Source organism: Pleurodeles waltl, chromosome 12, assembly GCF_031143425.1.
Source record: "Pleurodeles waltl isolate 20211129_DDA chromosome 12, aPleWal1.hap1.20221129, whole genome shotgun sequence".
NCBI classification, from domain to species: Eukaryota; Metazoa; Chordata; class Amphibia; order Caudata; family Salamandridae; genus Pleurodeles; species Pleurodeles waltl.
This window is the reverse complement of record NC_090451.1, coordinates 567,347,784-567,372,187: the sequence shown is the minus strand read 5'-3', so window position 1 is coordinate 567,372,187 and position 24,404 is coordinate 567,347,784. Positions and strand designations below refer to the sequence as shown.

Genomic DNA, 24,404 nt, shown 5'->3' with positions numbered 1-24,404 from the left:
GAATAGTTCCGCACGCCTGCGGGGGACCCCCGAGCACTGATGTGAAGTATATTCTTAAGTGCAAATACCAGCCCTTTGAAAAAAGGTGTGTCAAAAAACACTTAAGAATAACAATGTGCAGCCTATGTGAACAGCTACACAGGCCAAATTGTTAAAAAGAAAAACAGTTGTAGTGTAAATTCACGTTTAAACATCTATTTATTCTAGAAATGTAATAACAAATACATTCTCATATTCTATTTACACCTCATGAGAATAAAACAATGCAGGGCAGTGTAGCCCATAGGCTGCCATTATACAGAATGTAAATAGAGCTGTGCCTTTAAGAAAGTAAAGTCTTCCTGTTTCCCATCATGCACAGCAAAAGGCAGTTGCCTCAGTTCTTTTTTCCGGCTCCTTTCTGACAGGACCCTGAAGCATTGAGCTCTACCTCACAAAGCCTTTTTGTGACAGAAATTCATTAAAAATCTTTTGAATTTCAATTTCACTCGACGTTTTTAACATTGAGTGATCATTTCCTACTATTTTCTGTTAAATTCTGACAGATTTTTGAGGTTTTTCTAGTTTAGAAATGCCTTCACTTTTTGACAAATGTCCTTCTTGTGGCAGAAAAAAGGCTAAAACAGATCCACATCGGGTCTGTATAATTTGTCTTCCATCCAGCCACAAACCGGAGTTGTGTGACATCTGTAAAACTTTCTCCAGAAGAACTCTTCGTGATAGGGAGAAAATCCGACTTCAGGCGAGAGAGGACAGGAGAAAAAGTGGTCATTCTACCACAGAGCGAGGAGAAGGTCAGTCTTCTACCAGGGCTCAACCTGTTTCCTCCATAACTCCTACCAGACCTGCTCAAAAATGGCACAGGTCTCCGACGACGTCAAGGGCGTCGACGTCGAGATATGGAACGGCGCCAACATGCTCGCCGTCGAGGAGTGGTTCACCGGTGAGGAAGAGACATCGTTCGCCGTCGACAACCATTTTGCCGTCGAGACGGCGTGGACACTCGCCGTCGAAAGGATCTGGGTCGCCGTCGACACAGCGAGGACGTTCCACGTCGAGGAGATCTGAGTCCGGCTCGCCGAGGACGATTGACGTCGAGGGTCGCCGTCGAGAGGTTCTCAACGGCGAGAGGAATCGACGTCAAGAGGCACTCGCCGTCACTGCACTTCGACGTTGAGGAGTGTGTCGACGTCAAGGCGACAATCAAAGAGTCCTAGAAGGGTTTATACAATGTCGGAATCCTCGGCCTCACTCATCCTGCTTCCAGCGTCTCCACAACTCTCTCCTCGACAGTCGCCGTTGCTGCAGACACCGGTAACACCTACGGCTCCTCTTCCGGCTCCTTCTTCAGAGTCTGTTCTGAGGACTCCAACGCGATCTGTAAGACGTTCTGGACATTCATCTTCCTCTCGGCACCATCGTCATGAATCACGACAGAGATCTCAGCATTCACATCATAGACATTCTTCTTCGTCTACACAGGACTACTCTCCAACCCTATCGGACTCACCGTCCCCGAGAGTGTCCCCCATGGATGATGTGAATACATTCCAGGAGGTCTTAGTGCGAGGGGCAACCAAACTGAATATCCCACTGGCGGTACCGGCCCCATCGACGTCAGTAATCTTCGAGACCTTACATCACAGGACATCTTCGAGACCTTTGCTTCCACTGGTTCCAGGTCTTATTGAACCGGCAATGGATATTTTTCTTACAGCGGCCGCAACGAAGTCTGCTCCTTCCAGACTTATTAAGAAATATCGTCCACCAGAACAAGATCCTCTATTCTTGAGATCGGACCCAGTACCGGACTCGGTGGTTATAGTAGCGGCAAAGAAATTGCATTGTACATCACCGTCTTCCTCTTCACCTCCAGATAAAGAGAGCAGAAAGATAGATGCTGCAGGACGAAAAGTATGCTCTACTGCAGCCATCACGATGAAAGCAGCCAGCGCCACTGCTTTATTAGGGAGATACGATCGGGCCCTCTGGGACTCTATACTGCAGTTTGCGGAACATCTTCTTAAGGACAAAAGGGAAGATTTCCTGGAGGTCGTGGGCGAGGGAGCCATGGTTTCTAACCAAGTAATAAGTGCTGCGGCGGATTCTTCGGTACTATCCGCACATAACTATGCTCACGGAATAGCGCTCAGAAGACATGCATGGTTGCGACTTACATCTCTTAAACCAGAAGCACAGCAGAGAATACAAAATATACCTTTCTCAGGCTCCACTTTGTTCGGTTCTCATGCCGATGACGAGATGGCCAGAATGAAGTCTGAGCTGGATACCCTGAAAGCGGTAGGCATGGAACGACCGAAAGAACAACGAAAGGTATTCCGTCCATATCAACGAAGACTGTTCTCCCACAGGTATCAGACTCCACACTGGATGTCTTCACGCCCCCAGCAACAGCAACAGCAGCAGCATCAAAGGGGCTTCTCCACACAACGAAGGTCGACAAGGGGTCGTTCAACACCTCAAACTCAGACGACTCGACAGGCTCCCGCGTCTAAGCCCTGAATCTTCGCTTCCCCCTCCTCCGTTATCCATTCTGGTAGGGGGAAGTATCTCAAATCATCTGGACGAGTGGCTACACATCACATCAGACGCCTGGGTATTGAATATTGTGAGACATGGTTACGCTCTCAGATTCACCAGTCCTCCACCATCTGTTCCACCCAAAACAGCCAGCCACCACCTCGAAGCTCTTCAGTTAGAAGTCACCATTCTATTACAAAAAAGAGCCATAGAACCCGTCCCAATCAGCCAGCAAGGGAAGGGGGTTTATTTGAGGTATTTCCTTGTGCCCAAAAAAGGCAAGCAAGAGTTTCGTCCCATTTTAGATCTAAGGACAGCAAACAAGTGGATTCGCAAAGACAAATTCAGGATGCTATCCTTGCACCAAATTTACCCACATCTTCGTCAGGGCGACTGGCTCTGTGCAATAGACCTTTGCGACGCTTACTTTTATATTCCGGTGACCAAGAAACATCGAAAATTCCTAAGGTTCACCGTCGGAAAACGTCATTACCAATTTGCGGTTCTGCCCTTCGGCCTCAAATCAGCGCAGAGAACTTTTTCCAAATGCATGGCGGTGGTAGCCGCCCACTTGAGGAAACATTGAATATTTGTCTACCCCTATCTAGACGATTGGCTCATAAAGGCCTCCAGTTATCTAGAGGCGCAACAACATTTCAAATGGACTCTACAGCTGTTGCAGAAGCTCGGTCTTCAAGTCAATCTCCTGAAATCCACAGCAACACCTGTTCAGAGGTTGCATTACTTAGGGGCCATTATAGATACCAATCTAGGAAAGGTGTTTCCTTCGGAGGAACGACGATTATCGATTCTCCAAAAGTGCAAACAACTGCAGGAAACTCCACAGGCCACTGCAAGAGTAATAGCTTCTCTACTGGGCTCGATGCCGTCTTGTATCCATCTCGTTCCCAATGCTCGCCTCCATATGAGACCATTACAGGAAAACCTGGAGGATCAGTGGTGTCAACTGATGGACGATTGGGAGAGCAAAGTCCTCCTTTCTCCCCACGCCCTACAGTCCCTCAAGTGGTGGTGTTTACCCAGCAATCTCTTGGTGGGGATTCCGTTCCAACAACAGCCTCCAGCTCAAACCATCGTAACCGATGCGTCACTGCTCGGATGGGGAGCGCACATGGAACATCTTCGAGTCCAAGGCAAGTGGTCACGGAGAGAGTCTCTATCATATCAACCTGCTGGAACTTCGCGCAGTCCACCTTGCGCTCAAAGCCTTCCTTCCCTCTCTGAGAGCGGAAACTCTCCTTCTCCAGACGGACAACGTGGCCACTATGTACTACGTGAACAAACAAGGAGGCACCAGGTCCAGGATTTTATCCAGAGAGGCTCAGACAATCTGGCATTGGCTTCTAGCCAGGAACCTGTCGCTAGTGGCAACTCACCTGCCTGGCATCCAGAATGTTCAAGCGGATGCCCTCAGTTGCGTAATGGACGAGAACCACGAATGGGTGCTACACGACGACGTCGTTCGTTCCATTTTCGCACTATGGGGTACCCCCTCTATAGACCTATTCGCAACCCCAGAAAACAAAAAATGCCAAAACTTCGCCTCCAGATATTACCATCCAGGGACACTGGGGAATGCCCTGTGGATAAGCTGGTCAGGAGCATTTCTTTACGCCTTTCCACCACTTCCCCTGATTCCGGCGGTCCACCAGAAGTTATCCAATGCTCAATCCAAAATGATACTAATTGCTCCGGAATGGCCACGCCAATGGTGGTTTCCAGACCTTCTTCACCGATCGCTCAAACCACACATCAGACTGCCTTATCGTCTGGACCTGCTCACGAAGTTCAGAGGGCAGATATCACATCCCAACCTCTCATCGTTGAGTTTGGCAGCATGGCTCCTGAGCTAGTGCAATATGGACACTTGAACCTACCTCAGGACTGTATGGAAATCCTGAAAGAAGCAAAGCGCCCTTCCACATGATCGGCTTATGCAAGCAAGTGGAAGAGATTCTGTGTGTGGTGTTTAGACAACAACATAGACCCAGTATCTTGTGGAGAGGAATCTATCCTGCCATACTTGCTAAGTTTGGCAAAATCTGGCTTACAACTGTCATCTATAAAGGTACACTTGGCGGCTGTAACGGCATACAGAAAGAGCCCTTCACAAACTTCCTTTTTTCGGATTCCAATTATTAAGGACTTCCTGGAAGGTTTAAAAAAGGATTTTCCTCCCGTTAGAAAGCCTTCTCCTCCATGGGAACCGAATGTTGTCCTATCGCGTCTGATGCTGCCTCCATTCGAGCCAATACATAAGGCATCACTTCAGCATCTCACATGGAAAACTGCTTTTCTGGTGGCAATCACTTCAGCGCGTACGGTTAGCGAAATACAGGCCCTTTGCGCTCAAGAACCCTACACGGTTTTTCATTCTGCGAAAGTGGTAATGAGGACTCATCCAAAATTTTTACCAAAAGTCGTCTCCGACTTTCATGTGAACCAAACCATTTCATTACCAACTTTCTTTCAAAATCCAACTACTCCTGCTGAGAGAACTCTGCACTCTCTGGATGTAAAGAGGGTTTTGAAATTTTACTTGGACAGGACAAAATACTTACGTAAATCACAACAGCTCTTTGTTAATTATGGCCCAGTTAGAACAGGGCTGGGCACATCTAAGCAATCTTTATCCAGGTGGATTGTTTCATGTATAATGTTATGTTATCAGTTAGCGAACAAATCCCTTGGTGGTAGGCCAAAAGCCCACTCTACTAGAGGGAAGGCAGCTACTGCAGCCTTGATGAGAAATGTCCCTTTGGTAGAAATATGCAAGGCTGCCACTTGGAAGTCGGTCCATACCTTTACTCCGCATTACTGCCTTGATTCAGACGCTAGGGCAGATGCGCAGGTTGGACAGGCCTTGCTTAAGAATTTATTTGCATGATTCGTGTTTTTGTCAGTATTCTTCTGTCTACTCCACCGCGGTTATGGGGATGGGCTTGCTACTCTATTCAGTGCTTATGACTATACATGGAAATCCCCTACGAGAGAAGGAATGGTTTCTTACCTGTAACTCCAGTTCTCTCGTAGGGGTATTTCCATGATAGTCATAAGCAACCCTCCCTCCTCCCCGGTGGAGTTGACATAGAACAGGTTGCCATGAATATTATAGATGTTGGTACTCCAACAAATGTTTTTGTTCCTTCATGTCAGGTTACAAGCCTTCAAAAAGAACTGAGGCAACTGCCTTTTGCTGTGCATGATGGAAAACAGGAAGACTTTACTTTCTTAAAGGCACAGCTCTATTTACATTCTGTATAATGGCAGCCTATGGGCTACACTGCCCTGCATTGTTTTATTCTCATGAGAGTTGTAAATAGAATATGAGAATGTATTTGTTATTACATTTCTAGAATAAATAGATGTTTAAACGTGAATTTACACTACAACTGTTTTTCTTTTTAACAATTTGGCCTGTGTAGCTGTTCACATAGGCTGCACATTGTTATTCTTAAGTGTTTTTTGACAGACCTTTTTTCAAAGGGCTGGTATTTGCACTTAAGAATATACTTCACATCAGTGCTCCGGGGTCCCCCTCAGGCGCGCGGAACTATTCAGTGCTTATGACTATCATGGAAATACCCCTACGAGAGAACTGGAGTTACAGGTAAGAAACCATTCCTTCTAAGGGTTTGTAGCTTCATTGCTCCACTCGGTCTCAAACATCCAAGGGCTCCATAAAGGGGCAGGGGGTCTGATTTGCGATGACCGTTTTGCCGGAATATGTGGACATTGTTATAGTTGATGGGTCCTGCACTTTGGGCTGCTTTCAGGCTTGTTTCCTTGTCTCCAAAGTTTATCAGCTTAGCTAACACTGGACAGAGGCTGCCAGGCAGGCATCCAATGAGCCCTCTCCACCAAGAAGAAAGACTGGGTCTGGGGGCACCACAGCAGTGGACAGCCAGATTTCAAAGAAGACAATGAAGTCCAATCCCTCTGTGTCCTCTGGAAAGTCAGCAATGCACAAGTTATTTCAACGTGACTTGCTCCCAGCATCTTCTGCTTTGTTTTCCAGTGCGGGACTTTGGTATAGCAGGTTCTTGAAATTTCAAGGTCCACTGTGGTCGGTTGGAGAGTTTAGAGGACAGTTTCTCTTTGGTCAACTTTGTGCAGTGATCATGTTGATAATCGTGCAGCAGTTCAGTTCTTCCTCTACTATGTCCACCCTGTTGCCAGGTCCTGTCTGCTGTCGGCGATGGACACAAGGTTTCTGTTAAGCTTATTGTCTGCAGGATATGGTGTCACTGCGTTGGTGCTGGTCAGTGGCATGACATCCTGGGTCAGCTCCAGCTGTACTGCCCAGTGTCAGATTGCCCGGAGGGGTGAGCAGATGCCACCCCCTCCCTCCACCCAACACCGCCTTCATCATCTTCTGCATTGCCAGCTCCTGTTGTAGAAGATCAGGGGAGTGGCCTCTGCTTCCTTGGATTTCCAAGTACAGGAGTCGGTCTGGGTGCGGCATGTGGCCTCACGTCACCACCTGGAGGGTGGAGTTGATGGTCTCCTGGCACTCCAGTAGGCATTGCTTTTTCCCCTTTTTCAGTGAGAGTTGTATGTTAGTGTATTCCTTAAAGTAAGGGACTAATGTGTGATGGAAGGAAACATTTCAGTGAGTAATATGGAACTGTTCTGTTTTATTTTTAGTAGAATAACCATTCTGACTACAATTTGTTCAGTGACCTTTTCTACATTGTCTTTCTTTTACCTTTAACAATCAGATGTCCTTAAGAATTACAGGTTCATTTTATAGAAATAGGTGGGAAAGGAGTTGAACCAACATAGACAAAGCCATTTCAATCAAGTAAACTGAGCAGTGTGATAAGTATAAGAACTAGTGAAGACTAGTTAAGTGGAGACGACTAGACCTGGTGGTGAAAAATCTAAAGCAGAACATTGAGAAGTTAACCCAAAATACAAATCCTGTCACTAAATAAAGGATAGTACCTGCACGTTTGTTTCTTTGCTTTAAAGGATGCATTGGAAAGCTTGTTTTTGTCTTGCATGTAGGTGTCCATTTGAGAAAACAGCATTCCTACATTGAGCTAGGAAGAAAGTGTCGTTATTGTGATGCTGTGTTCCATGAGCGATATGCCCTCATCCAACATCAGAAGTCTCATAAGAACGAGAAACGCTATAAGTGCGACCAGTGTGAATACGCATGCAGACAAGTAAGTGAATGTGTGCAGTGTGCCTACAGTTGTTCTTTAAGTCATTTGTCTCTTCTTGAAGTGTCTGCATTTCCAAATAAAACGTGATCTATCAAACTCCCCTTTCTTACTTTTCATTACACATTTTGCTTTACACTTTGGGCGTTATTAGATAGTTTATCTCTGGCTTGAAGGCCTATCACTGTAAGCACTTTTCTCTTTGAGACTCATCCAAAACCATTGTATGGTGCTGTTGCTTGATTAGTCCACTTCTCATGTATGTGACCTCTGATTATAAATATAGTTCTAGAACTGTTTCATTCTTAATTTAGAATGAACATCACACAAAAGTGTTATCCTTAGCAGCACATGATGACATAGTATTGCTGAGATATGAAAGCTGTACCTCAATTTCAGTACCAGAATAGGTTTGGCTGAGCGGTAAACCCATCACATTTAGGACATTAAAACAAGGTGATTGATAGAGTATTTGAATTAATCTCAGTCACTGGCAATCACTCGTGCCACATCCGAATCCCATTAGAGCAGGGGCAAGACTTATTTGCATTTAGCTGGGTCCAAACTAAGGTGGCATGGAGTGCCAAATAACGATGCACTGGGATCTGGCCCAAGTAATTACCAGTGGCTAAGAATAATTGAAGAATTCCATCCTTCACTTTATTGTATAATTCAGTATGATGCCCTCTTTGGGATGGGCATACCTGAGTGTAGATCCCGTGCACACTGTGCCACTGGAACAAAGCTAAACCTAATGAGCCCGAAAACATTCAGTTGAGTATCCTATCCATATTATTTAAAAAGAACCAAACTCCAGCCAATCATATTGTAACACCCTGTATAGTACATCCTTCAGAGGCTTCATTCCCTTAGATTTTCTAACTCACATTTTTTATGGTGGGGGTCTCCCTGTGCTCTGCTCAGTTTATCAAAGTTTAATTTTAGAGAGTATATTTAGTCTCTCTCTCTATCTCTCTCGACTACTCAGGATGTCAAAAGTCTGCTAAGAAAGGACTTTTTGGGCCTTGTGGAGCATATTCTAAGAATCTCTATCCTCATAAAGTATACTTTAATTGCCTTCATTCCTGCCATAATGTAAAATAATACAAAATCTGTTGCACCTTTTCTTTTAAGACTTTAAAGGATAGTGAGGGAGGCTGTTACTATGGTGTCAAACTTAGAGACAAAGATACCCCAGCTTCAAGGGAAGACAGTGAGGGTTCTTCAATATCAAGCAAAAAGCCTCATGAAAGGGAAAGTTCAGGCGGCCAGCAACCACCTACAAAGCCTCTAAAAAAGACCCATTATAAGTCACCAAGAGAGCATAGGTTGTCTGAGCGCCCCCAAACATATAAACTGATTTTTCCCTCCAGGGAATAAAGATCTGAGCTGGCAACACTATCTCTCAAGTTGGCTTTAAAATTCTAAAAGCCTTCTTCAGTGTAGTCGATAGCAATCTGTGACCAGTGCTCGAACAATTAAAAAAAAAAGTCTGCAAAAACATACTGTGATGCCAGTGGTGTTAGCGGTCACATTTACGGCCACACCGACGACACTGTCAGCAGCAGGTTTGAGGAGGACAATCTACAGTCTCGTCGACAACAGGAGTAATAACAGCATCAACAGTGAAACCACCAAATACATCACCAACACTGTTAAAATACATTTAGGAAAGGATAAACAATATCGGTCACACTAATGCACAAGCATACCTCCTCCCTTAAGGTACCACTATTTATTCCACATTATTTATTGGATTAAACTGATTCAGATGAGGATGACTAGCCTTTTGGACCTGTGTATACACCTTCAGGATTAAATGTAAAATATAAAAAAAAGAGGAGGAAGGTGATGAATATTTCAAGGAAGAATGCTTTTAATCCCATCAAATGTATGGATCAATACCAACCCTAAACTCAACTTCAAGAATAGATGAGCAGGTGCCAAGTGCTTCAGTTCAGGACTTACAGCTCATGTTGAATGTTTATTATAAAAGGTTTCCAAAGCGTACAAAATTTGCATCGCCTACACAACCATTGAGGTCTCAAACTCCTCATATCCAACAGACTACTCTGCAGGCATCTTGTAATTTTCCAGCTCAGCAGACAGCTAAAAACACTGAGGTCAAGCCTTGCAATTCCACTAGCATATATGTCCACACATAAAGAAAGAGAAGAAGGTGAAGTACTAGAAGGTCAGGATGTATATAATGAATGGGATGACTTCAGTTTCAGTTCCTTCGCCACTGGCTCCACCGCCTGCGTGTTGTTCTCTTTATCACATTGGAGGATCCCACAATCTAAGTCAAACAGATTTGAATTTCCAATGCCTACAAATCAGTCAGATTGTTTTTGTATGCCTTTAAAGAGAATTCCAGGAAATGAGTGAGATCAATCCCTATTGTAGTTTTGATTTGTGAGGAAGCCATTAAAGTCTTGAAGAGCCAGCGACCTTCTTTGTGATCTTGGCAGGATTAGACAAATTTAAAGCTTCAGAAAATTCATCAGCTTGTTCGATTAGACACGCAAAAGCATATTCAGTGCTCACACAAGCTGCTCAGTGCCGCTTGAAAAATCCTTCCACACCCATCTCTTTTCCACCGAATAGAGGGGGTAGTTGTTAGGACGATATAGGGAAATGTTTTTCTACTGTTTGTTGGTGACTATGGTTCGAGCAGCTAATCACTTGGCAATCTTAGGTCGCTACGACAGACAGATGTGGTCAGACATCACTATGTGTTGATCGTTTTCCTGAGGATGCTAAATCTGAGACAAAAAAAATCCTACAACAGGGTGAAATAGCTTTATCGTAGATGATAGATCGTACGATGGACATTGCTCTACAGAATTACGTCAATTGGCAGAAGTAGCTGTTCTTCACAGACAGAGGTAGTTGAAGACCTCTTCTTTCAGACTAGAAGTCCAAAGTAAAATCATGGACATGCCTTATGATGGAGAGCAGTTTAGTGTGAAACCTGTTGAAGAATCTGCTACAAGGTCCTTCAGTAATTCGCAGTTTAGGGGAGCAGAGGGTAGCTTTCTTAAAGAGGAGAATATCAACCCTATTGATAACAATACCAGCTCCTTCAACAGCAATGCTGACTGAAGTATCTTCAGCAGCAACACAGGTAACCACTACCTGCTGTCTGTATCAAGCAAACATTGAGAAGGAAACATGGTTCCCAAGGAAGGGATGCTGGGCGAAGACAGTGATCAAGTGGAGATGCCGGCTACTTTTACATATTGCGCAGCGCCACTTGAGGTTTGAATGTTGGGTTTTAGACCAAATTTCCTAAGGTCATACTTTGAAATGCAGTCAAATACCTCATACGTCCCTACAAAAATACATCCCTACCTCATCTGTAGCCATAAATTAGAGATATTAGCCATGCTAATCAAAGGAGCCATAGAAAAAGTTCCTCACAACCAGAAGGGAATGGGGTTTAGTTCCAGTTTTTTCTTACCAAAGAAAAAGCAGGGAGCATGGAACCCCATTTGGGATCTGTGAAACATGAACTAATATTTAGGAAAATAATCCTCTTGCATGTTTACTGTTCAAAAATCAGCTACTTGCATTTTAATGACATTCTTAACTCCATTAGCAGCACAATCTGATAGAGACTTCTAGTTGCAGATTCCTTACCTTAGAATTTTCCCCCAGACGTCAGACTGGATCCGGAGATTTTTCTTTGAGGAATACCCTTGCTCGTCGGTAGGTGGTGTTGGTCGACTCCGTAGGCGGCGTGGTCGCTGTGATGGCGTCGGGAGCAGTACATAGATGCCGCCCTTGTGCAGTGACGTCAGTTGTTTTCTTTCCACGTTACACGCTGATCCGGAGAAGAGCTTACCCTATGCTATTTTTTGGCCGAATTCGACGGTTTTGTTGAGGTTCTTTGTGTGCGACTTTGGTGCGTAGAGACGTCCCCGCAGACTGGGTTCAATCCTTGTTAGGACTGCCATCGGACGATGTAGGTGACAGATCCTCTTCGCGTTTGTCTGTGGTGCTTCGACCACGACCTGAAGTTGTGCTCAGAGTGTGGGGCCATGCACCCCAAGGCTTTGAGGGAGCGGTCCCTAAAACCAATGGCGGCCCTGCCCTCAACTCCACGTAGATCCCGGTCTCGCTCGAGAGGAAGGTCTCAAGATATGTCGCGGAGTCATCACCACTCGTCTTCTAAATCCTTGGGTCAAGGTAAGAAGTCGTCCTCGAAGAAGTCCCATCGCTCTCCGACTTCGCCCTGTCGCTCGGCTGATGTGACGCGGGACGAGCGTCCACGCACTAGGCCTCCATCCTCAGAGCCTACGTCTGGGTCGACTCCGCGCTTGCCAGAGTGACCCCCAACTGAAAGCGTTTTATGAGGCCATGTTCCTCATATTTGGCCGGGCCGAACCCGATACAGTGCCTTCAGGCCCAAGGGGTTTGGCTGAAGGACCTTCTGGTTCCGTGCCGGCGGCTTCGGCCCTGGCCAACGAGGTCACCTCCAGATCCGTGCGTGGATCTGCACCTGCGGCGGTCGCACCATCAAGACCTTCCCAGGCACCGGGTCGATTATCAACACTCCCGGCGTCGGTGGTACTCCTATCGACGTTGACCCAATTCTTATAGCCAACGACTCTCCTTCGGCTTCGGTGAGGCCTATTCACCCCAGGTCTGATTCAGACCTTTTTTTCTATGGGAAGGAATTGGAGGGGCCCCTGGACCCTTATGAATACCAGGATGACCCTGCTATGGACTGGGCACAGGATTTTGGCGAAGCCAGTGGTCTGGATACTTCTCCTGATGCTGGCATGCTGTCTCCTACCGTGGCTACCGCGGAGGGAGCAACTTATAGTATGGTGGTCAGTAGGGCAGCTGAGGTCCTCTGCCTTGAGCTACCTACTGTAAAGGTCATGTCTAATCTCCTGACTGAGGTGCTTCAGCTTGGGACTTCTACTTCAGAACCCCTTTTACCATTCAATGAGGCCCTCACCGATGTCCTTTTGGGTACATGGTCCAAACCCAACACAGGGGATCCTGTGAACAGGACTATCGCACGCCATCATTGGCCCGCACCAAACGACCTAAAATTCCTGTCCCAACACCCCCACGCCTGAGAGTCTTGTTATCCAGGCTTCCTCTTCTTCAGAAGCATTCCCTTCCGCACCCCCGGGTAGGGAATCCAAAAGGCTGGACCAGTTTGGCAAGAAGTTGTTCTCTTCCTCCAGTCTAGCGCTGCGGTCTGTAAATAACGCATGCCTTTTGGGCTGTTATACCCACTTCCTGTGGGATACGGTTGCGCAAGTCCTGCTGCAGATACCGGAGAAGGCCCATGCTATTGTCTCCAAAGCAGTGAACGATTGGAGGGACACGACAAAGTTCATTATCCGTTGTGGGCTGGATATGACCGACTCTCTGGGCAGATCGGTTGCAACGACAGTGGCCTTACGGCGCCACGCCTGGTTACGCACTTCTGGTTTCTCAGGGGATGTCCAACAGTCACTCATGGACATGCCCTTTGATGGCACCCGTCTCTTTGTAGACAAAGCGGACTCTGCCTTGGAGAGATTCAAGGATTGCTGGGCTATGGCTCGGTCCCTCAGTTTTTCCTCGGCCTCTCGCCCACCACAGTCTGCTTTTCGTCCCTTTCGTGGACACGGAAGGGGCGCCCTGTTGCATCCTCCACACAGCCACTGTGCAACGCACCCTGGCCAGCCTATGCGTGGCTGAGGACGCAGAATCCCTTGTGGCTGTGGGACAGGGAACCCAGACGTCTGTCCAGTCCACCTCTACCCCCACTGCAGCCTCCAAACCCTCCTAGTCCGTCCCCTTACTCCCGCCCTGTTGGTGGCAGGATCCGCCACCACCTGCCCCACTGTAAACATATCACCACGGATGGGTGGGTTTTGCAGATCATTCGGATAGGCTACTCCCTTCCTTTTGAATCTCCTCCACCCCACATTCCACCATCCTTCCATCACCTTCCGGAGGATCATTTGTCGCTTCTCCGCCAGGAAGTCGCGCCTCTCTTGGCCAAGGGAGCTACAGAAAAGGTCCCTGTGCCAGAAGTAGGTTGTGGTTGTTATTCCCGCTACTTTTTGATACCAAAAAATAACAAGGACTTACGTCCTATCCTAGGTCTTCAGGACCTGAACTACTTCATCAAGAAGGAGAAATTAAAAATGCTCACCCTGGCTCAGGTTCCGTCTGCCTTAGACCCAGGAGACTGGATAGTGGCGCTGGGCTTGCATGGCGCTTATTTCCACATCCCCATCCTGCCTGCCCACAGACGTTACCTACAATTCGTGGTAGATCACGAACACTTTCAGTTTACCATGCTCGCCTTCGGCCTTACCAGCGCCCCTACGGTGTTCACGAAAGTGATGGCGGTGGTTGCAGCTTATCTGCGCAGGTTAGGAGTCTCAGTCTTCCCCTACCTCGACTACTGGCTGTTGAAGGCGGACTCTCCCCAGACAGTTGTCTCCCACCTTCAGACTACACCGAACCTCCTGTGCACGCTTGGGTTTACTATAAACATGCCGCTGTCACAACCAACTTCCTCTCCGACGCTCCCTTTCATCGGAGCAGTTCTGGACACAGTACAGTTTCAGGCTTATCCTCCCGAAAAGCGAGCCTGAGACATTCAGGCTATGATTCCGATCTTTCAGCCTCGGTCTTGGGTTTCGGTGAGACTGACTGAGGCTACTAGGCCTCGTAGCCTCCTGCATCCTGCTAGTGACACATGCCAGATGGCATACGCGGGCTCTGCAGTGGGACCTGAAGTTCCAGTAGGCGCAGCATCAGGGGAATCTCTCAGATATGGTCCAGATCTCGGAGGGGACTGCGAAAGACCTGCAATGGTGGCTTTCAAATCCAAATTGGGTCCACGGCAGATCCCACTCCCTTCCCCAACCAGATCTCTCTATAGTGACAGATATGTCACTTCTGGGTAAAGGCGGCCACATGGGAGAGGCGAAGATCAGAGGCCTCTGGTTTCCGGCAGAATCAGGGCTCCATATACATCTGCTGGAGCTCTGGCCGATCAGGCTTGCTTTAAAGCATTCATTCCCTCTCTCAAAGGGAAAGTGGTGCAGGTGTTCACAGACAATACTACTACCATGTGGTACTCCAACAAACAGGGCGGAGTAGGGTCCTGGACCCTTTGTCAGGAGGCACTACGCCTCTGGACATGGCTGGAACATCGGGCATTACACTGATGGTTCAACATCTGGCGGGCTCCCCAACGCCAGAGGAGATGAACTCAGCCATCGACACACAGTCAATCACGAATGGAGTCTCCATCCGGAGGTGGCACAAGGTCTCTTTCAGCAGTGGGGGAGAGCCTTGGTTAGATCTGTTCACCTTCACAGAGAACGGGCAATGTCAGCTGTTTTTCACGTTGGAGTTTCCAAGGCGGCACTCGCTCAGAGACGCTTTTCATCTCAAGTGGAATTCTGGCCTCCTTAACGCCTTCCCGCCTATTCCTGAGTTCTGCAACCAAACCTGTCCAACCTCCGCCGTCATGCGTGGAGATTGAGCGGCAACAGTTGACAGCTTTTGCCCTTCCACCCGAAGTCTGCAATGTTATCTTGGCAGCCAGGCGTCCATCGACTAAAACTGTATACGCCTGTCGTTGGAATAAATTTGTGGTATGGTGTACCAAAAAATCTGTTGAACCCCTTTGTCAGAGGTTCTTCTGTTCATTCATTCTTTAGCCCAGCAGGGCTCTGCATTGGGCACCCTTAAAGGGTATTTATCTGCCATTTCCGCCTTTCTTAGGCTACCTGATCAGCCCTCACTTTTTAAATCTCCTATTGTGAGTAGTTTCTTAAAAGGGCTCACCCACTTACTTCCTCCCACTCCATTGATCATGCCTCAGTGGGACCTTAATCTTGTACTTACTTATTTGATGTGCACCCCCTTTGAGCCAGTGCATAATTGGCCTTTGCGCCTCCTCACATTCAAAACTGTCTTTCTGGTCGCTACCACCTGTGCTTGAAGAGTGAGTGAGCTTCAAGCCCTTTCCTCAAAACCTCCATACTTGTTTGTACATACTGACAAAGTAGTGTTACGCACTAGAGCTTCCTTCCTTCCTAAGGTGGTTACACCATTTCATGTAGGCCAGTCCATCACTTTGCCTACCTTCTACGCACCCCCACATCCTTCCCATGAGGAGGAGAGACTCCACCATCTGGACCCAAAAAGAGCATTGGCGTTCTACCTCAATCGTACTAAAGATTTCCGGGTGGACAATCAACTCTTCGTTTTCTATGTGGGTGCGAAAAAAGGGAAAGCAGTGCAAAAGCGTACCAACTCTCGATGGGTGCTTCTTTGCATCCAAATGTGCTATACTTTGGCTAAGAAGCAACCTCCTGAAGGCTCGCAGGCCCATTCCACCAGAGCAACTGTTGCTTGCACTGCATTAGCACGAGGAGTTCCTGTCCTGGATATCTGTCAGGCAGCTACGTGGGCATCCCTGCACGTTTGCTAAGCATTACTGCCAGGATGGTCAGGTCCGTCGAGATGGCTACTTTGGTCATTCGGTCCTGCAGGACTTTCTAGTATGATATTGGTTCGCAGCCCACCCCCAAGGGTAGCAGTGCTTGGGTATCTATTCGAAGGTAAGGAACCTGCAATTAGAAGTCTCTATCAGATGTACAAGTTACTTACCTTCGGTAATGAAATATCTGGTAGAGACATGTTCTAGTTGCACATTCCTTTACTGCCCACCCATCCTCCTGATTTCTAGGGACAGGGATTCTCCCTTTTTCATGTCCTTAGCTCTGGCGCACCAATCTCGGTTTTCATAGCGGCTCTACGCTCAGGCATGGAAAGTCATTAAAAGAAACTGGCGTCACAGCGCAAGGGCAGCGTCTATGTACTACTCCCGACGTCATCACGGCGACCACAACGCCTGCGGAGTTGCCCAACGCCACCTAGCGACTCGCAAGGGTATTGCTCGAAGAAAAATCTCCGGATCCAGTCTGACGCCTGGGGGGAAAATCTAAGGTAAGGAATCTGCAACTAGAATATGTCTCTACCAGATATTTTGTTACCAAAGGTAAGTAACTTGTACTTTAAGGCGAAAAGGCTACCAGGTCTTCCCATACATTGCTGATTGGTTGATAAGGTGCCTTCTCATCCAGCAGCATCAAAAGGAACCAAGGCCTTTCGGAGTCTGTTCAACAAATTAGGTCATACTCTAAATCCACAAAAGTCTTCAATCCAACCTTTAAGGACTACAACATTCTTGGGTGTTGTAGACACCATGTGGGACAAGGCGTATCTAACAGTTGAAAGGAGAACCAGGTTCAGATTTATAGCACAGAAGTTATTAAAAAAGTCAATTGCAGTTCACTTGTTGAGGTCCCTTAAGGCACACCTTTAGTCCACTTTTACATTCTTATAATGACACTTTTACAGTAATAGTTGGACAAACCATGGATACAAATCCAAGGCTCTTTCAAAGATATAATTCAAATCACTCCAGAGATGAAGGCAGTTCTTCCTTTGATATGAGAGGCAAATCTCCCAACAGGCTTAACTTACTTCAAATCACCAGTTTTGTGATCACATCATATCCTTCCCTATAAGGATGGGAGAGCTTACCTACAAGACCTGAAAGCCAGTGGAAAGTGGACCCCTCACCATTGAAGCCTTCACAAATCTTTTGGAGCTTAAGACTGTAGCAATTAATTAGTCTGCAGTTTTTTCTTCCAGATGTAAAGGGATGATCAGTACTAATCCTCATGGACAATACCACCCTGATGCATTACATCAACAAACAGGGTGGCACAAGATCTCAAGGATTGTTCCCGGAATTCCAAAGATTTTGGAAATGGGCTCATCAATACCTGATAAAGCTCAAAGATGAGCATGTTCTCCGAACACAGTTATATTGGATACATTGAGCAAAATGAAAAGTAGTTTCCATGAATGGGTACTCGACCAAGCAATTCTGAACAGCATATTGAAAGTTTGAAAGTTTATTTTTTGACACGGTTAATTAAAACCATTGCAATTCCAAAATACATAATGACATAAAACTTTGCCTTCTCATTATGTTAATGGAGACCCATACAGGGAGTGCAGAATTATTAGGCAAATGAGTATTTTGACCACATCATCCTCTTTATGCATGTTGTCTTACTCCAAGCTGTATAGGCTCGAAAGCCTACTACCAATTAAGCATATTAGGTGATGTGCATCTCTGTAATGAGAAGGGGTGTGGTCTAATGACATCAACACCCTATATCAGGTGTGCATAATTATTAGGCAACTTCCTTTCCTTTGGCAAAATGGGTCAAAAGAAGGACTTGACAGGCTCAGAAAAGTCAAAAATAGTGAGATATCTTGCAGAGGGATGCAGCACTCTTAAAATTGCAAAGCTTCTGAAGCGTGATCATCGAACAATCAAGCGTTTCATTCAAAATAGTCAACAGGGTCGCAAGAAGCGTGTGGAAAAACCAAGGCGCAAAATAACTGCCCATGAACTGAGAAAAGTCAAGCGTGCAGCTGCCACGATGCCACTTGCCACCAGTTTGGCCATATTTCAGAGCTGCAACATCACTGGAGTGCCCAAAAGCACAAGGTGTGCAATACTCAGAGACATGGCCAAGGTAAGAAAGGCTGAAAGACGACCACCACTGAACAAGACACACAAGCTGAAACGTCAAGACTGGGCCAAGAAATATCTCAAGACTGATTTTTATAAGGTTTTATGGACTGATGAAATGAGAGTGAGTCTTGATGGGCCAGATGGATGGGCCCGTGGCTGGATTGGTAAAGGGCAGAGAGCTCCAGTCCGACTCAGACGCCAGCAAGGTGGAGGTGGAGTACTGGTTTGGGCTGGTATCATCAAAGATGAGCTTGTGGGGCCTTTTCGGGTTGAGGATGGAGTCAAGCTCAACTCCCAGTCCTACTGCCAGTTCCTGGAAGACACCTTCTTCAAGCAGTGGTACAGGAAGAAGTCTGCATCCTTCAAGAAAAACATGATTTTCATGCAGGACAATGCTCCATCACACGCGTCCAAGTACTCCACAGCGTAGCTGGCAAGAAAGGGTATAAAAGAAGGAAATCTAATGACATGGCCTCCTTGTTCACCTGATCTGAACCCCATTGAGAACCTGTGGTCCATCATCAAATGTGAGATTTAAAAGGAGGGAAAACAGTACACCTCTCTGAACAGTGTCTGGGAGGCTGTGGTTGCTGCTGCACGCAATGTTGATGGTGAACAGATCAAAACACTGACAGAATCCATGGATGGCAGGCTTTTGAGTGTCCTTGCAAAGAAAGGTGGCTATATTGGTCACTGATTTGTTTTTGTTTTGTTTTTGAATGTCAGAAATGTATATTTGTGAATGTTGAGATGTTATATTGGTTTCACTGGTAATAATAAATAATTGAAATGGGTATATATTTTTTTTTGTTAAGTTGCCTAATAATTATGCACAGTAATAGTCACCTGCACACACAGATATCCCCCTAACATAGCTAAAACTAAAAACAAACTAAAAACTACTTCCAAAAATATTCAGCTTTGATATTAATTAGTTTTTTGGGTTCATTGAGAACATGGTTGTTGTTCAATAATAAAATTAATCCTCAAAAATACAACTTGCCTAATAATTCTGCACTCCCTGTAAAAGCTTAAAACTAAAACATGGCATGATAGAGTTGTGCATAAATAAAACGTTCTCCATTAATTCCCAAATGTGGTCTTAAACTTAACTTTAGGACTTTCTTGCTCCCTTGCGAACACTATTATAATAGATGAGTGAAGCTGAGCGAGTATCTTAAATAGTGCCTAGGGCTGTTTCCTGGCTGGAACAAAGCTTTCAGAGCTTTACTAATCATAAAATGATGGTCCTTGCACACTCTGCTTCAACTTTGTTCACTAATTCTTTCTGGGCCTGTATCCTGAATTTGGTCCCTAAACAAGAAAACGGGATTGAGAGTCCGCTGAGCCAGTTAATAATGGCCGGTCTACATGAGCGTAAGTTCAGTGTCTTAATGTTTTTCAGATAAAATGTCCTGTGGTTTTGCAAGGCCGGGCACACACAAAAAATATGTTCTAAAGACTCTTTACTGTACCCACACAGTCAACAGGAGTGTGTCAGGTCCTGTTGTTTCCATGAAGGGACAATATCCTTTGTTTCCATCAACCCAAAGCAGAAAAGCATGAATCGATGTTTCAGCGACTGTTGAAGGTTGCTGCTAGATATTCCTGTGCCCGTAAAGTTTTGTATGAGGTTATTATAGTCCAGGCGTGCTGTCTACTTACCAGTTTTTGTTTGTCAGAATTGAAAGATTTCTTCTTAGTGACAGCGTTTGCCCAGGTGCTTTTATCATTATGATGCTGTTGCTCCTCAATTTCCATCCAACATAGGTTGTTTAGTGTACCTGTCTCAGCTGCGCGCATCCTCCAGCATAGTTTAATGAAGGCACATCTACTCTGAAATTCATAGTTTTTCAGACCCAATGCTAAACGAACCTGAGCTGGCGATACTGGTCGTGGTATCCGAAAGATAGTTTTGTAAGCCTTCGTCTGGACCCGATTGATAAAAACTGCCTCCTTCCCCAGCATGATTTCGGCACCATAAGTGATGGTGGGCATTAGCCGTGCTGCCATGACAGAAAGCAGGTGAGTGTATGTGGGGCAGCTCAGTTTTTGTTTTAGAATTATAAAGCCATAGGTCAATGAGAGAGCTTTTGCTTGAGCGACAGCAAGATGTGGCTTGAAAGACAAGAGACGGTCCATAGTGAATCCCAAGTACTTATATGTGGGTGCAACCGCCACCCGTGATCCATTTATGAACCATGAAGCAGATTCTGAACAGCATATTTGCTCAGTTGGGCAAGCCAAATCTAGACCTATTTGTACCTACACAGAATCTAAAATGCCAGTTTTACTCATGCACAACTGGGATCGCCTTTTCAATAGCATGGTCAGGGATCTTTGCTTGAGCTTTCCCTCAATCCTACTGGTCCCGAAACTTCTCAACAAAATGGAGTGAGCGATTACCTAATAATTCTGATTGCCTCCTAGTGGCCCAGCCAGCATTGAATTACTGATTGCTTCTCCTTGGGAAAACATCACATCCCACAGAAACCTTTCCCCAAATTGTTGACAGTGAACCACAGCCAAGTACTTCATCCAGATCCAAAATCCTTATGATTGTCAGTCTGGCTCTTGAAAAAAATTAGCTTGCACAATTGAAGATTCTGCATCACTGTTAGGAACTTTTGGCCAGGGCCAGAGCTGAATCTACCACCAAAACTTACCAGTTCAAATGGAGTCAAGATTTCAAGTTTTGTCGTATAATATCACCGGAGCAGATTTTACTTTATTTGTTATATTTAGCTGGTATTGGTTTAGCTCATGCTTCCAGTAAAGTGTACGTAGCAGCAATATTATGCTTTAGGGGATCTTCTGGTTCACCATCCTTATGGTCTAATAGGATCATCAGAGTTTCTAAAATAACCTTTTAGGGTTTTCCCTCCAATAATACAGCTTCCTCCTATTTGTCAACTAAGTACAGTACTCTCAACTGGAGTCCATTTGAACCCTTTCAAGAAAGCTGAAATTAAATTTATTTCATAGAAACTAGCACTGTTAATAGTCTTGACCTTGGCAAGGAGAGTTAGTAAAATACAGGCTTTCACCATTAAAAAATCATTTATGCAGTTCATGAGTGATTGAGTAATTTTGAAGACAAACCCCCGATTCTTTCTGAAGGTTCATTCAGAATTTTATCTAAATGACCTAATTGTCTTAAAAACATTCTTTCCAGACCCGAAGGATATGGCAGAAAGTTTACTACATGCATAGGACGTTAAAAGATGTCTGAGGCTTTACATAGACATGACCAAGCAATTTAGAAAATCAGACCAGTTCCTAGTTGCATATAGTAGTACTCGAGATGCTGCTTCACTTTCCCAGCAAAGATTAGTATGCTGGATTTTGGCAGCCATTAAATTTTGTCATTGTAGAGCTGGAAGTCATTTGCTGACTAAGGTACGAGCGCACTCCGTAAGAAGTGTCTACATGAACTGCTCTTTGTTGGGGTCTATTAACGACTTTTGTAGAGCAGCAACATGGAAAGGCAGATGTACGTTTACACAGCTGTACTGCTTTGATTCGACCATGCGAAGGGATGCAGCAGAGGGCTAAGTAGTGTTGCATCATGTGTTCTAGTAAGTTGAGCTCTCACTTTATTAACCCACGATCCACTATAATTTCATTAAGCAATATGTTTTGACATTTAACTGACAACTGTTCTGACTCAAGTACATGAATCTATGAAAGATCCAATACTGCAGAAGAAAATAAGTTGCTTATCTGTAACTGTAGTTACATGTAGTTCATGGCTATCTGTTATTTTTCAAGGGCCAATAAATTTGCTGTTGGATCTGTTTGCTTTCGGCCTAGACATGGGCAGTAGGCATGTTTTAGGCACTCTCTAATCAAATTTACCTGCCCTTTTTGTAAGACAAATCTATTGTTTGAGGGGTTTATATGACCAGACAATATTGCCAAAGGCAGCCCCTACACGACTGCAATGGGGATATGAATGGGCACTTCCTGATACATAGCATGAAAGGCACACTGGAGTTAAATGCGTCCAATGGATGTATTTGAATTGTATCTGTTTATGGTGGGTACGTAGTGAGATCTGGCTTTCATGCTGTTGGGTACTGGCCCTTTCTGGGTCTGGGCTCTTCACCTAAATCCTCCTCATACTGCCTGTAACAAGCCCAGATTTTTGGATCTGTTGGCCCTAATAGCTCTCTATCATTGTGATAAAATGACAACCATTCTCTGATACCCACAGTGTTTGCAAAAATGTGTCTCCCTTAAACTCTTCCCCATCTTTACCCCATGTAAGTGCGTTCTTAGCTATAATTACATATGTCAAGAATTGTCCAGGATAGGTTATAGGCAGGCATTACCTCTTCAAAGTACATTAGAGCACCCCAGTCTTACAGCTCATACATTGAGGTTAGTCATTCCCTGGACCATAGGGTAAAGTCAACAGCTTGCACCACCTGTAAAATCCTCTGGAGAACCCATATTGGGATTTCTGAGGCATGAAGGTTCCTGCCACTTCTTATGCACGTCCACTGCCTCTTGTAACATGCTGTCTGCAGTAAAATTTAGGTGGCTCGATCTTTGCACGGCATGGCTAAAGCATATGCTAGGACATCTACAGGAGTCAGCTCTCCTTGAACCGTTTTGAGCTTAATGGAGCCTCCATGGCTAAACCATCCTGCCACACTCTGGAGTTGCACCACCAGTTAATAGGATTAAAAGTCAGGGAATTACAACCCTGCCTAGTATTTAGCGCTACCCTCCTCCTCTTTGCTCACTAGACCAGTTCTGTCAATAGTGTCTTTTTTTTTTTTTTTTTTTTTTTTTTTTTTTTTTACAAAATGCTGTTTCAGCTGCAATGCGTTTGCTATAAAAAAAAAATAAAGCTGCCTGAATGGCAGTACTGTCTTAACTAATGCTTACGTGTCCCATAACACAGAAGGGCAGCTTGCATAAGAAGCTATTTGAAGTCCTAGCTGCCAAGGTTGCCCATCCAACATTTCTCTAAAACATGTCTTGGTGGAGTCGACCTCCAGTGGGTCACGGCCTGTCTTGGGTAAACAACCACCACTGCTTTTTTAGTAGTTGGGGTAGTTGGCCTTTAATACGCGCTTCTTGATAAAGGTTCAGGAGGCTTGTAATCAGCCGACACATGGAATGTTTTATAGAACTCCAGGGAGAGCCTGTTGCTGCCTTGACTCTGGTCTATGTAGCTGCGTGAGAGTTGCCTTTATTTCTTCAGAGAAGATTGCTACCTTTAGCTCCTCCCACTGCTGCATATGAGTATTGTGCTCAAGGGTCATTGATGTCTGTCATGTTTGCACACTATTAGCCCATCCTCATGACACACAGCTGAAATAGACAAAACTGGATCATTTCATTTATAGGTGTGTATTTAAACACTGCATCATCAAGCATTGATGTTTACTTTCTCCATATAAGTTTTCCAGCAAGATGATATGTATATGTATGTATATATGTGTGTGTATGTATATATATATATATATATATATATTAATAATATATGTATGTATGTTTGATGGCATGTGTAGCTGCAGATACACATGCTATGCACAGGTCCTGCCATCTAGTGTTGGGCTCGGAGTGTTACAAGTTGTTTTTCTTCTAAGAAGTCTTTTCGAGTGAAGGGACCGACTGACTCCTCCTTTTCGCCTCCATTGCGCATGGGCATAGACTCCATCTTGGATTGTTTTCCTGCAGAGGGGAAGGTAGCAGTGATAGTGTAAAGAAAGAGATGTCCATGCAATGGAATAGAGATGTATATACATATGTACAAATTTAAATGTAACTTAAACGGCTACAGGCTCCCAGGGAGGAGGGGGGGGGGCCACGTGAATCTGCAGCGGAACATGCCACAAACAGATGTACACTGGGTAAGTGACATTTTCCGTTCGATGGCATGTGTAGCTGCAGATACACATGCTATGCATAGACTACAAAGCAGTTCTCCCCTAAGAGGTGGTCAGCCTGTAGGAGTTGGAGTTGTTTGAAATAGTGTCTTAGTACAGCCTGTCCTACTGTGGCTTGTTGTGTTGCCCACACATCTACACAGTAATGCTTGGTAAATGTATGAGGTGATGACCAAG

At 45.3% G+C, this 24,404-nt stretch overlaps 1 protein-coding gene across 1 annotated transcript in view; it reads left to right on the top strand.

Annotated features, from left to right (window-relative positions):
• Positions 1 to 24,404, top strand: part of CTCF (CCCTC-binding factor) — a 372,938-nt gene that overhangs the window by 205,378 nt on the left and 143,156 nt on the right. The window contains exon 7 of the mRNA XM_069217672.1: positions 7,573 to 7,733. Coding sequence (XP_069073773.1) covers positions 7,573 to 7,733 — 161 coding nt within the window. The remainder of the gene's footprint in view (positions 1 to 7,572; positions 7,734 to 24,404) is intronic.